The sequence below is a fragment of the Bombina bombina genome, chromosome 12 (assembly GCF_027579735.1).
Source record: "Bombina bombina isolate aBomBom1 chromosome 12, aBomBom1.pri, whole genome shotgun sequence".
NCBI lineage: Eukaryota > Metazoa > Chordata > Amphibia > Anura > Bombinatoridae > Bombina > Bombina bombina.
In genome coordinates, this window is record NC_069510.1 from 65,080,388 (window position 1) to 65,095,988 (window position 15,601).

At 41.0% G+C, this 15,601-nt stretch overlaps 1 protein-coding gene across 1 annotated transcript in view; it reads left to right on the forward strand.

Moving 5' to 3' along the window:
- PLXNA3 (plexin A3) overlaps positions 1–15,601 on the forward strand; it is a 304,218-nt gene that overhangs the window by 102,301 nt on the left and 186,316 nt on the right. The window contains exon 7 of the mRNA XM_053695795.1: positions 13,730–13,829. Within this exon, the coding sequence (XP_053551770.1) occupies positions 13,730–13,829 (100 nt within the window). The remainder of the gene's footprint in view (positions 1–13,729; positions 13,830–15,601) is intronic.

Genomic DNA, 15,601 nt, shown 5'->3' on the forward strand with positions numbered 1-15,601 from the left:
ATTTGCAAGACCAATAGATGGCAGCAGTTTTTGCACAATTGCTATACATTTGCAAGACCAATAGATGGCAGCAGTGTTTGCACAATTGCTATACATTTGCAAGACCAATAGAAGGCAGCAGTGTTTGCACAATTGCTATACATTTGCAAGACCAATAGAAGGCAGCAGTGTTTGCACAATTGCTATACATTTGCAAGACCAATAGAAGGCAGCAGTGTTTGCACAATTGCTATACATTTGCAAGACCAATAGATGGCAGCAGTGTTTGCACAATTGCTATACATTTGCAAGACCAATAGAAGGCAGCAGTTTTTGCACAATTGCTATACATTTGCAAGACCAATAGATGGCAGCAGTGTTTGCACAATTGCTATACATTTGCAAGACCAATAGAAGGCAGCAGTTTTTGCACAATTGCTATACATTTGCAAGACCAATAGATGGCAGCAGTGTTTGCACAATTGCTATACATTTGCAAGACCAATAGATGGCAGCAGTGTTTGCACAATTGCTATACATTTGCAAGACCAATAGATGGCAGCAGTGTTTGCACAATTGCTATACATTTGCAAGACCAATAGATGGCAGCAGTTTTTACACAATTGCTATACATTTGCAAGACCAATAGATGGCAGCTGTGTTTGCTGCCATATGGTTCTTCAGACAAGTGCACACTATCTTCCTAGGTATCGTCTTCAACAAAGAATATCTTGATATTATAGCAATTTCATAATAACAGTAAATTACAATTAAAATAAATAAAATGGTATCTTCTATTTGAATCACAAAAGAAAAATGTTAGGATTCATGTTCCTTTAACCCTTTCCCGCTGTTAGGACGTTCCAGGCCGTCCTAATTGCTCCGTCCTAACCAGTGATGTGCGGTGACTTCAGAGGCTGGTGAGGCAGTGGCTAGCAATCGGATACGCCTTCATTCTTTATATACCCTTTGTTGAAGAAATAGCAATGCACATGGGTGAGCCAATCACATGAGGTATCTATATGCAGCCACCAATCAGTATCTACTGAGCATATTTAGATATGATTTTCAACAAAGGATATCAGATTTTCTTCATTATTTTGCTATCCTTTGTTGAAAAGCATATCTAAATATGCTTACTAGCTACTGAGCATATTTAGATATGCTTTTCAACAAAGGATATCGAAAGAATGAAGAAAATCAGATATCCTTTGTTGAAAATCATATCTAAATATGCTCAGTAGCTAATGAGCATATTTAGATCTGATTTTCAACAAACATACCATAGCATAGCAACTTGCAAGTTTTGCTTAATAAATGTATTTTGTGTATGACCTGGTCAGTGTTGTAAGTTACATTTATTAAGCAAATAAGCACAAAATCACAAAATGGCTGCTCATTAAAATATATTTCTTATTTTAATATATTTAGTATTAGTAAGTTACACAATACTGACCTTGTCTAACACAAAATACATTTATTAAGCAAATAAGCACAGCACTAAATCACAACTTTCACAAGATGGCTGCTCATTAAAATATATTTATTAAGCTGCCAGAGAAGTTGGGAAGTGGAACATAGATAGCATAGCCAGCAACTTGCAAGTTTTGCTTAATAAATGCATTTTGTGTATGACCTGGTCAGTGTTGTAAGTACTTACAACACTGACCGGGTCATACACAAAATACATTTACTAAGCAAATAAGCAGAGAAGAGGATCAGACTGCGTCACAAGTTCCTAGTTCCAACACACACAGGCACTTCAAATTTAAGCAGAGGAGGGGCACCCACTACCCGGTCCCGTATTAACTTACAAGTACAAGTTACAACCCCAAGCCTCACAATAAAAAATATATAATTATCATGATATTACAGGCTGTAATGCATGATCATCACACTATCACACGGCATGGCTTGTCATTCTGATGATGACTTACTTGTGTGACAGTGTGACGGACTGTGTGCACTTGGACGCGGGCTCCTTCCTTCAGGTGAGGTCACAGGTGACAGCCGACAGGTCACGGTCAGGCAGGACCAGGGCAGGGGCCGGGCAGCAGCTGCGATATGCGGTGCGACGTGCGAGTCTCTATAGATCAGGCAGCCTCCTCCTCCACTACACGCTACTTGGCTCAGGCTGAGGTGTCACTGTCAGGCAGGAATGAGTGGCACTGGCTGTTGTTCCCGCTGCCGCGCTGCTCCTTCCTTGCGCAGACACTCAGTCAGTAGTGAGTGCACTGTAAGGCTAAGCAGAGCCAGGGAGTCAACACCGGTGTTGATTGAATGAGCCGGTCTCCCAGGGAACAGTCGAGGCCTCATGAGAGATGCCTCATATAGCAATTTTGTCAGCCACGCTGTCCTGCAAATCACCACCGGGTGATGCTGCAGAGCAGCTAGATATAAAAATACACTACAAATATTGCGCAATAGAGAAACACCAGAACCCAGTGCCTCTCTATTGCGCAATATTACAGTTTGACATGTAAAAAAAAAAAAAAAAAAAAAAAATGTAACTTTTTTTTTAAAATAAAATTCTCTATTTGTTTTTCTTTTGGCCAAAATGGCAGGTGCGGCATTGCCTCACCTGCCTCCAATGAGTGCACGTCACTGGTCCTAACCGTGCCGGGCTCTAGAGCCGTTAGGACAGCATGGAACGTCTTAGCTGTTCTACTGTCCTGAAGCCTCTGCAGGTTTCTAACTGGGATCGCGGGCTGGAGGGCATGTCTAGCATCATAGGCACTCCCCCCAGACCTAATCCCATCATTAAAATCCAGCGATCGCATGTACGATCACGTGATTGTAACAAATAAGCACAGGCAGGAAGGGGTTAAAGTCATGGTAAACGTTTCCCTTTGTGTAAACAGATCCATAATGTTAGTGATATTTTAGATAGAGTTTAAATTCATCAGCTTGTGATGAAGATGCGCTATAAAAATTGAGTGCCGTATGGTTAGAGTGCCAATAGGAGAATAGTTAAAAATAATAAGAATCGCAATGCACAACCCCTAATTAATAGTTTAACTTTAAATCGTTGTGTTATTCTATTAACTAATAATTTGTTCTAATATTAAATGAAATTTTTTGATTTAAATAAATATATATTGATTTGGATAACATTTTAAAGTTGATAGTCACTCTGCAAGGTTTAATAATTACCTCAATATTCATATAAATCACAATGTTATGGATGGGTTTGATGAAGTGATAGCTTCCCAATGCCGGGTTTAATTTCACTTAGCCCGGGTCCTAAATCGCCACACTCGGGCATTTAGAGTTGACTTCTTTACGTGGAACATCGTTATACTATTGCACTAATAAACTTTATAGACTGTGTATTCTACTTACTAAAGTGTTATATAGTGCACAACGGTAACGGCAGAAAGAATACTGGAAAACTATTGACAGACTAATGTGTGCAAAGCTATTCAGACCAGCACAACAGGCATTTGCTGTGTTTCCTACTACTACACAGTAATCACTTACAAACTGTGCATCTAATATTAACATTGTGCGAACGTACAGTGCTGGTAAAGCAAAGAATGCCAGACTTTCGTACAAGTGGCTGTAGTCGGAGAAGAGTGTAAGTTGCGGGTAAACTTGAAATTATCATAAAAGCAAAAAATGATCATAAAAATTGTTTCACTTTAAAGTGATGGTAAATTTTTACTATATAAATATTGAAATATTAATCTTTGAGTACTTATAACTTAATTTGCCTATATCTTTATTTATAATCGTTATTCAGAAATATAATTATTTTGCTTTCAGAGCGTTACCGCTCCTTGCTCCTCCCCTGCCATTACTTCCGTTTAGAATCTTCATCCCGGCGATAGTTTAGAACAACCCCTCCCTGCGTCAGAGAATTGGCATGTCAATCTTCTTGACTTGCTCTGTGCATGCGTTACATTTATGTATGCAATACATTGTATTTGTATCCAATGTATTGTTTACTTTGTATTCAGTCTAAGCGCAGCTATCAATAGAGAGAGAATAACAACTGAGAATCCCATTTATTTTATCCTCAGTACAAAATTTCCAATCTCCGCAAATAAATGTTGTGCATGCGCACAATTAAAAGCTAGAGCACTCTCAGCCAGCGATACAAGAGTTAGGGCATGCGCATATGTATTGAAGGGCAATGTTAGCTAAGAGGAGTGTCGCTGACTGGCCTGAGCTGTCAGTGGTTGTAAAAAAAACATGACCGGAGTAAATCGATGGCGGCCGTGTTATGGGAGGAGGATAGAAATAATAAAATACGAGTTTCAAAAATAAATAAGTTGATTAATTGAGCGAATTTGATAAAGTCATGAATTACAGTCACATTATTTTTGGAGTTCATAAAAGAACGATCTTTCAAGGTAGGCATAGTTTACCATCAGAAGAAAGAAAAAGGCTGCACACCAGGTCTTGAAAATGGAATTTGTTCCACACTTTCAGTCGCTGTACACACTACCAACAGACAACAGAGGAAGGGGGCGTGTCCTTACGCGTTTCGTGCCGTGCGGCACTTAGTCATAGTTCACCTTCACTTTAAGCATTTAGGGGTTAAGGAAATAGCTCCTTAGCAAGATGCATCTGCAAAATAGTGCTCCCATGATGCCAAAAGACTTTAATATGGCAACCCCAGGAGATGTCGTCCTTTACCTGCAAAACCAAGATATCAAGACCACTTTATTGGCAGCCGATGATTTTGGTGACTTATCAGAAACAGGAGGTTTTTCTGCTTGACACGGTTTCTTTGCTCACAAGCAGCGACACATTGTTAAAGGGACGTAAAACCCCAACTTTTTCTTTCATGATTCAGATAGAACATACAATTTTAAACCACTTTAAATTTAGTTCCATTACCAATTTTTCTTCAATTTCCTGTTATCCTTTGTTGAAAAGCAGTACGGTAAGTTCAGGCGTGTGGACGTGTCTGCAGCACTATTTGGTAGCAGTTTCGCAACAATGTTGTACATTAGCAAGAGCACTAAATGGCAGCACTGTTTCCTGTCATGTAGTGCTTCAAGCATGTGCGTGCTATCTACCTAGGTATCTCTTCAACAAAGAACAAGAGAATGAAGTAAGTAAATTGGAAACTTTTTTTAAAATTATATTCTCTATCTGAATCATGAAATAAAAATTTTGGGTTTCGTGTCCCTTTAAAGGGACAGTATACACTCATTTACATATAACTGCATGTAATAGACACTACTATACAGAATAAGATGCACAGATACTGATATAAAAATCCAGTATAAAATGGTTTAAAAACGTACTTAGAAGCTTTCAGTTTAGCTCTGTTGAAAAGGTAGCTGGAAAGCCCACTGCAAGTGACAAATAAGACACTCCCCCCCTCCCCCTTCTTTTGCATATGAAAAGACCCTTTACACAAACAGGAGCAAGCTGGAGAAGGTAGTTGACGGTATTCTCATAAAACTTTGGGGCTTGGTTAGGAGTCTGAAAATCAGAGCAATGTTATTTAAAAATAAGCAAAATTATACATTTATTTAAAAAAAAAAAAAACTTTATGGGCTATAGAAATAGATCATCAACAAAACATTTATGCAAAGAAAAAATGAGTGTATAATGTCCCTTTAAGGTTCCCCCCCCCCCCAGTTTATAATTAAATGGCCATTAAAGGGATATGAAACCCAACTAGTTTTTTGTGATTCAGACCATTTATAAAAAAAAAAACGAAAACATTTAGTTCTATTATCAAATTTGCTTCCTATATTGTTCTTTGGTGTTCTTGCAAAACTGTTTCAACAAAAGATACCAAGAGAATGAAGATAATGTGATAATAGAAATAAATTAGAAAGTTGATTCAAATTGCTGCTCTATCTCAATCATGAAAGAAGGTGGAACAAGCAATTTTGAGATTTATTTCACAGCAAAAGGAGCAAAATAATGAATGCTTGTACTGTGCACTGTATATTGCTATACTTTCAATAATTAAACATTTTATGCATTGTTATATTTTGCAATGAATGTCCCTTTATTTTCTTTAAAGGGACACTCAAGTCAAAATAAACTTTTATGATTCAGATAAGTAAAGCAGTTTTAAGATACTTTCCAATTTACGTCCATATCAAATTTTGCAGTTTTTTTATATTCACACTTATTGGGGAATGAGATCCTTCTGAGCGTGTGCACAAGCTCACATGGTATACGTTTACTAGTCTGTGATTGGCAGATGTCTGTCACATGATATAGGGGGCTGGAAAATGGAAGAAAAAACAAATTTGTCAGAACAAAAAATCTATTGCTTATTTGAACATTCAGAGTAGGTGTTAAAGGACCAGTAAATACAGTAAGTTTGCATAATCAACAAATGCACAAGAAAGAGACAATGCAATAGCACTTACTCTGGACTTCAAATGAGTAGTAGATTTTTTTTCAAACAAATTTCAAAATTATGTAAATTTCTACTCCCCCTGTAACATGTGACTGCCATCAGCCAATCACAAATGCATAAACATATATTATGTGAATTCTTGCACATGCTCAGTAGGAGCTGGTGGCTCAAAAAGTGTAAATATAAAAAGACTGCACTTTTTTTTTTAATGGAAGTAAATTGGAAAGTTGTTTAAAATTGTATGCGCTTTCTGAATCATGAAAGTTTAACTTGCCCTGTGTGTCACTTTTCCATTTAAAGGGGAGGAGAGTCCACTGCTTTATTCATTACTTGTGGGAAATAAGAACCTGGCCACCAGGAGGCGGCAAAGACACCCCAGCCAAAGGCTTAAATACCTCACCCACTTCCCTCATCCCCCAGTCACTCTTTGCCTTTCGTCACAGGAGGTTGGCAGAGAAGTGTTGTAAGATTCGGAGTAGTCTCTTATGGAGGGTAGTACTCTTTGCAATGGAACTGGAGTTTTAAGTAGTCCTGTCAGCCTCTCAGTGAGAGCATGGGTGAAAGTTAGAGTCCGGAGATGCAGGGGGAGTTCTCCTGCTAAACCATCTTGAATCATATTAACAGCTCCGTAAGCAATCAGCGTTGACGAGTTTCGCTGCCTGCTTTTATTCTCTCAAGTCCATGTCAGGAGCGACGCTACCAACCTGTCACACTTGAAGGACCGTGTTCCTGTTCCACGGTGTTGATTCTGGTAAGATTTTCATTATATATATAATAACGCAAGAAGACCGGGTCACAGTGTGACTCCTTTTATCTGTATAGAATCTAGGGTAATACCCTCGGAAGGGGGTTATGGAACAGGGGGGATTTTAATATACATAATCATGTTTGTCTTTTTTGCTGCACTTGTGTGAGATGAGGCTCTGTCAATGTGGAACAGTTAGAGAGAGTTTGAGGTAGGCTTTTTGGCACGTCTCTCGCTCAGTGCAGGGGCGGTCCTGCATGGCATTCCATGTGACCGGGTGTGGCCTCATAACTTCCTCTTTCTCGACCTGTGTTTGGAGTAGACGAAAGCTGTTTCTTGTAGTCCGGGTCATAGGAGGTGGTGAGTGCCCCGGCCATTGGGATATAAAGGTGCCATTTAATCTATAATCAAGTCCGTAATAAAGGCGCAAGCTATGGAGGACTCAGATATGTTGGAGGGTACTCCTTCCTTATCTAAAACTAATAACTGTGTATACTTATGAGGAGGTTCCGCTGGAACCGCCATTACAGCTCTGTTCCACATGTTATGACAATATTGCTACTTCTAAAAGTATTTAGTACAACTGAGCCTTCCACCTCTGAGGGTTCTCGGTGCCTGCGAGGTGCGTTCCCTACAAACATCTCCGATTACACAAGCAGTTCCCCAGGGCACTACTAACCCTCCCACAGGAGGGGCCCTTTGGCCTCCAGATTTCGCTGATCAATTGCAGACGGCGGTCTCTGCAGCCATAAATGCGATACCTTGTCCTACTAAGCGCAAGCGGAAGGTGCAGCACGCCTATCCGTCTCAGGGGTCTTCGACTCCGCTGGATATCTCGGACAGATTATCCGTGTTGGAGGACAATTATGATTTAAAGGAAGATGTCGCTTCTGAGTCGGAATTTCAAATTTAAGATGGAGCATTTGCGTTTCCTGCTGAAGAAAGTGCTTGCTACGCTGGAGGTTCCGGAACCGAAACTACCGGAGGAACCTTCGATCCCTAAACTGGATAGGGGTTACAAGGACAGGGTAGTGCCCCAGGCCTTCCCAGTTCCGATCAAAATGGCGAACATTATTAAAAATGAATGGGAGAAACTAAGTTTGCCCTTTCCTCCCTCGCCTTCTTTTAAGAAGCTTTTCCCCATTCCGGACGCACAGCTTGAACTGTGGGGAACCGTCCCTAAGGTCGATGGTGCTATCTCCACGGTCGCTAAGAGAACGACTATTCCGCTTGAGGATATCTCCTCTTTTAAGGAACCCATGGATAAAAAGATGGAGTCCATGTTGCGGAAGATATTCCAACTGACGGTTCGTTTTCCAACTGGCGGCGGCTGTCGCTGCGGTTGCTGGTGCGGCTACCTATTAGTGTGACGCACTATCAGCAATGGTCGAGGTGGAGACCTCCCTCAAGGAGATTTTGGATCAAATCAAAGTCTTAAGGGTAAAGCATTCGTTCATTTGTGATGCTAACATGCAGAACATTCGCCTGAATGCTAAGACGTCATGATTTTCTGTTTAAGCTCGCAGGGCTCAGTGGCTAAAATTGTGGTCTGCTGACATGACGTCTAAGTCTCGCTTGCTTTCCCTACCATTCAAGGGGAAGGTTTTGTTTGGCCCAGGCCTGGATTCTATCATAAGTAAAACACAAAGTCCGGTGCTGCAGTTAAAATTTATTTTTTCTTTATTAATCCTTCTAAAAGCGGTTACATGCACAGATACAAAACATGCCCTTAGTGTGCAAAGCTTAAGCGTTTTGGCAGGAACGCCATACTCATAGCTCTCTGACATCCCTCACACTAATGGCCTTCTTAAAGGGATAAAAAAAACATCTGATTCGCTAAGGTGCAATTGTTAAGTTAACGTTTTCATTGCTTGTCTACCTAACTATTAACATCAATGCTAAGTGAACCATACGTTATTACTTAGATTCTACGTCATAATAATGCAATTCATGTAACACACTGAATACGATAAAATGCAACATACTTGTCTCCAAATAATACTGTAACACTTACATACATCTTATTTACATCCTCAGATTGCTGAAAAAATTATTTTCATTCTTTTTGTCTCTTATGCATTATTTAGCATTTCCAGCAATTTACAATCAGTTAATCGTACATTCCTAATACACAAAGGATAATATATGCAATATAAATTTCATTCCACACTTCAAAGTAAGCTGTTAGTAATAACCCAAGTGAACATAATTCATGCAATTATTGTCATTATTATTATGTCACATATGGTGTGATATGCCAAAAATACAATGGTCAAATATACTTCAGTAAATATTGACATAATTTACCTGTGTATTGTGTGCACTTTGATTACAATATAGTCACAGATAATATTGTTAAGAATAATCCTCTTAGCCTCCTACCCATACTATCTATTTCAAGAATCCTATCTTACTCATATAATGGACCTTTTACAATATTCCTTGGTCTGAGCTTTAAAGTATTATGACATGGAAAATTAAACTGTATATTATTCAAACATCAAATACAATTCAATTCCAAAAATTGATAAGATCATAGGACGAATTTAATCCAGTTGGATATCTAGTCTGTAAATGAAAAATCCAGAACACCTCCCTCTTGGCCAGTGCTTGATCTCTATCTCCCTGGATTCTATCATATCTACAGTCACGGGTGGCAAGGGCGCCTTCTTACCTCAGGATAAGAAAGCCAAACCTAAGGGATCTACTTTTCGTCCCTTTCGTGCAGACTAGTCTCAGCACCAGCAGCCTTCCACAAAATCTGAGCAATCCATTGAATCTTGGAAGCCAGCAAACTCTTGCTCTTGGAATAAGTCCAAGCAAAATAAGAAACCCGCCGAGTCAAAGACGGCATGAAGGGGCAGCCCCTGACCCATCCTTGGACCAGGTAGGGGGCAGACTATCTCTTTTTGCGGGGGGCCTGGAGGGGAGACGTTACTGACCCCTGGGTCCTGGAGGTCGTCGCTCAGGGGTACAGGATAGGTTTCAAATCGTGTCCGCCCAGAGGCAGGTTCCTCCTGTCAAACATCTCTTCAAAACCAGAAAAGAGAGATGTCTTCCTGGGATGTGTGAGGGATCTCTCATCTCTCTGGTCTGGGGTATTATTCAAACCTTTTCGTGGTCCCAAAGAAGGAGGACACATTTCCTCCAATTCTGGACCTAAAGACCCTAAACAAGTTTTTGTCAGTCCCATCATTCAAGATGGAGATGATCAGGTCAATTTTGCCCCTGGTTCAAGAGGGGCAATTCATGACGACTATAGACCTGAAGGATGCTTACCTTCATGTCCAATCCACAAGGATCACTTCAAGTTTCTAAGGTTCGCCTTCCTGGACCAGCCCTTCCGTTTGGTCTGGCGATGGCCTCAAGAGTCTTTACAAAGGTTCCTTTGAGCTCTTCTCGCAGTAGCGGGAACCAGAGGGATTGCAGTGGCTCCGTATCTGGATGATATCCTAGTCCAGGCTCCATCCTACAGTCTGGCGGAGGATCATTCGAGAGCTCTCCTCCTCTACTTCAATCCCATGGGTGGAAGATAAACGAAGGAAAAAGTTCATTGGTCCCAAGCAACAGGGTGGAGTTCCTGGGTACGATAATAGATTCTTCTGCGATGAAGATATTTCTGACAGACCAGAGACGTTACAAGCTTACGTCTAACTGTCTAGCCCTGCAGGCATCCTCCAGGACATCTGTGGCCAGATGTACGGAGGTTATCTGGCTCATGGTATCCAGCATAGATGTCATTCCGTTCGCCAGGTTTCATCTCAGACCTCTGCAGCTGTGCATGTTGAGACAATGGAACGGCGATCATTCAGACTTGTCCCAACAAATCCCTGACAGACCGGTGAGGGAGTCCCTGTCTTGGTGGACCCGACCGGGCCAGTTGTCCCAGGGTACTTCCTTCCTGAGACCATCCTGGAAGATTGTAACCACTGATGCGAGTCTATCAGGATGAGGAGCCGTTTGGGGGTGCCAGAAAGGCACAGGGCAGATGGACTCGAGAGGAATCGAGCCTACTTATAAATATTTTGGAACTTCGATCGATTTTCAATGCTCTGAAGGCTTGGCCCCCTCTGAGGTCGTCCCAATTCCTCAGTTTCCAATCGGACAACATCACCTCGATGGCTTACATAAACCACCATGGGGGGACGAGTAGCTCCCTAGCAATGAGGGAAGTATCTCAGATCCTGGAATGGGCAGAGACTCACAATTGTTCGCTCTCAGCAATCCACATTCTGGATGTGGACAGACGTTTCATCCAGGGAAATGGTCTCTCCACCCCAAGATGTTTGCGTAGATCAGCAGCAGATGGGGGATGCCGGAAATAGATCTCATGGCGTCCAGACTAAATTGCAAGCTACCCAGATATGGATCGTGATCCATGGATCCCCAGGCGGAACTGATAGACGCCTTGGCGGTACCCTGAGACTTCAACCTAATCTACAAATTTCCACCGTTGCCTCTTCTTCCTCGAGTAGTGGCCCGCATCAAGCAGGAGCAAGCTTTGGCTATTCTAATTGCTCCGCCGTAGCCCCGGAGGACATGGTTTGCGATTCTAGTGGCGATGTTGTTATATCTGCCATGGAAGTTACCTTGTCGCAAGGATCTGCTAGTTCAATGTCCTTTTCTACATCAAAATCTCGATTCTCTGAGGCTGACTGCGTGGAGATTGAACGCCTAGTCTTAGCTAAGAGAGGTTTTTCGGAGAGCGTGATCAACACTCTCGTCCAGGCCAGGAAGCAGGTCACTAGACACATCTACCCAAGGTGTGGATGACCTACTTGTCCTGGTGGGAGGAACTAGGATACCCATGGCACAAGGTCAAGGTATCCAGGATTTTGGCCTTTCTCCAGGATGGTCTAAATAAGGGTTTTGCTGCCCGTTCCCTAAGGGGACACATCTCGGCTTTATCGGTACTGTTGCACAAGAAGCTTGTGGAGCTTCCTGACATTCAGTCCTTTAAGGCTCTGGTTAAGATTAGACCGGTTTTCAGGAATCCGACTCCTCCTGGAGCTTAAACTTGGTGCTTAAGGTCTTGCAGAGGGCTCCGTTTGAGCCTATGCATGGACATTAATATTCTCTCATGGAAGGTCCTGTTGTTATTGGCTATTGAATCGGCACGCAGAGTTTCCGAGTTGGCGGCCTTACAATTTGAGCCTCCTTACTTGGTTTTTCATGCTGACAAAGCCGTTCTGCGAACCGGTTTGGGATTTCTTCCCAAGGTACTGTCGAGTCGTAACATTAACCAGGAAATAGTGGTTCATTCCTTGTGTCCTAACCCATCCTCTTTAAAGGAGAGGTTACTTTATAATCTGGATGTGGTTCGGGCCTTGAAGTTTTGTCTTCAAGCCACGAAGGAGTTCAGACAGACTTCGTCCTTATTCATTGTGTATTCTGGAAGGAGCAGAGGGCCTCTGCAACTTCTTTATCTTTTCGGTTGAGGAGTATGATCCGTCTGGCTTATGAGACAGCGGGACACAAGCCTCCTCAGAGGATTACGGCTCACTCGACTAGAGCTGTGGTCTCTTATTGGGCCTTTAAGAATGAGGCTTCTATGGAGCAGATTTGTAAGGCGGCAACCTGGTCATCCTTACATATTTTTGCTAAATTTTACAAATTTGAAGTTCTTGCTTCAGCGGAAGCAGTTTTTGGGAGAGAGGTTCTGCAGGCTGTGGTGCCCTCGATATAGGGTCCGCCTCCTTTACCCTCCCGTTTTCTTCATTCAGTGTCCTCTAGAGCTTGGGTATTTGTTCCCACACATGATGACTGAAGCAGTGGACTCTCCTCCACTTTAGATGGAAAAACATAAATTATGCTTACCTGATAATTTCATTTCCATCATGAAGGAGGAGAGTCCACTGCACCCGGCCTTTCTCCGGTGGGCGGACCCACATTTATTTTTGTTCTTCTGGCACCTTTTTCTCTCTGATATTTCTCCTACTGTTCCTTGTTCCCTTGGCAGAATGAGGGGATAAAGGGATATTAAACCAAAAACTTTTCTTTCAGAGAATACAATTTTAAACGACATTCCAATTTACTTCTATTATCTAATTTGCTTCATTCTTTATATATCCTTTGTTAAAGAAATAGCAATGCACATGGGTGAGCAAATAACATAAGGCAAATACGTTCAGCCACCAATCGGAAGCTACTGAGCCTCTCTAGCTATGCTTTTCAGGAAAGATTATCAAGAGAATGAAGCAAATTAGATAATAGAAGTAAATTAGAAAGTTGTTAAAAATGGAATTCTCTATCTGAATCATTAAAGAAAGAAAAAATTGGGTTTAATGTCCCTTTAAGCCTTTGGCTGGGGTGTCTTTGCCTCCTCCTGGTGGCCAGGTTCTTAATTCCCACAAATAATGAATGAAGCAGTGGACTCTCCTCCCCACAAAGGAAATTATCAGGTAAGCATACTTTGTTTTAAATCATTGTCTTTTTATTGCGCATTATTAATGATGTAATTCTACTGCATTGAGTGGTCATTTAATCGCATCTCTGTGCTATGTTTTATCAGACACGGTAGCGTTCAGTGTTCTCAATGGCTCACAAATCTGCCCCGTCTACCATTACAAACTGAGCGACTTGCACCCTCCCAAGCTGTACTATAAACACAAATCCCTATGAAATTTCTGCCACTTCTTAAAGGGATATTCGCTATGCTTCTGTTCTAGGTGCGATGCACACTATCCAACTGCACCTCAAATCCAAGGAGACCGGACTGACTTTTGCAAGCACCGATTTTGTGTTCTACAACTGCAGCGTCCTCCAATCGTAAGTCTGCTCCTGGCTATATCTGCTTGTTGTGAGTCACCTGCTGTCTATTCACGTTTGTGGTCTTCTTGCTCCCATGTAAGGGACATTAAACACTTTGAGATGGTAATATAAAATAATCGATTGTATAAATAAAAAATAAATCTGCAATATATTTTATTTATTTATTTTGTCCCCTTTTCATGTAATTCCACTATCAAATTGTGAGCTTTTCAGTTCCTGTTAGAAATGGAAGTGCAGAGCACTGTTTTATATATCACACTGTCATTGGCTGCACACTCTAGTGACCTATTTATAACTATCCCTAATTGGACACAGCAGAGAAGGTAACCTAAGTTACAACATGGCAGCTCCCATTGTTTTTTAGACACTAAAACTTTTCACTTATTTTGTCAATATTTAAACAGCTAATGAAACTTTCAAAACTGCATCTACATGTTATTCTCAGACTAACCTTGTCTATGACTGCATCATTATATCTAGCATTTATTTAGTGTCTAATGTCCCTTTAAAGGGACAGTTAACGCCTTGAGATTTGTGTATAAAATATTTTGTTATCCATAGTGAAAACAACTTTGCAATATATTATTTTTTATTTTGCCCCTTTTCATTTAATTCAGCTCTGAAAACAGAGTAATCTCTATCTCTGTCCTTCAAATGCGCCTTCTGACTTCTCAAGGCTAACTCTGCCACATACCCATTGCTAATTGGCTTTCACTGATAACACCTGCAAAACAATGCATTTTATACTAACTTTGACAATGGTTATTCTTGCTTGCAGACTAAAGCCCTGATTGGCTCCTCCAAATGAAGGGTGGAGTTTGGCTATTAAAAATAAGTGCAGTGAAAAGGATGCTAGGTTTTTTTTGTCTATTCTATAGCAGGCATCCTCAAACTTGGCCCTCCAGAGGTTTTGGAACTACATTTCCCATGATGCTCAGCCAGCTGACTCAGTACATTGTCTAGTTCAGTGTTTCTCAACTCCATTCCTCAGGACCCTTAACTGGCCAGATATTCACTATAACTGAACTAGAGCACAGGTGAAATAATCAGCTGATCAGTAACCATGGTTACTAACCTGCTCTCTAACTTTTCAGATGATTATTTCACCTGTGCTCTAGTTGAGATATAGTGAAACTCTGGCCTGTTAAGGGTCCTGAGGACTGGAGTTGAGAAACACTGGTCTAGTTGTCTTTTATCCCACTGGACACTTTGTAAGCCGGATCCTTCAGCACCTGCTCCAGTTATCTGTTTATTGCTTCACAATATAGTCTATTAAAGGGATATAAAACCCATATATTTCTTTCTTGATTAAGATAGCGCATGCAATTATAAGCAACTTTCTAATTTACTCCTATTATTTCTTCGTTGTTCTCTTGGTATCTTTATTTGAAAAGCAGGAGTGTAAGGTTAGGAGCTGGCCTATTTTTGGTTCAGCACCTGGGTAGCGCTTGCCGATTGGTGTTTAATCAGCAAGCGCTGCCCAGGTGCTGCACCAAAAATGGGATGGCTCCTAAGCTTATATTCCTGCTTTTCAAATAAAGATACCAAGAGAACAAAGAAAAAATGATAATAGGAGTAAATTAGAAAGTTGCTTAAAATTGCATGTTCTATCTGAATCATGAAAGAAAACATTTGGGGTTCATACCACTTTAATTACTTAGCTTCTGTGTGTGTGTGTATATATATATATATATATATATTTTTTTTTAAGGGACATTGTAGTGGAAAAATTAAATGTTCTATTTTGTTAGATCATGTCATTTTAGCAC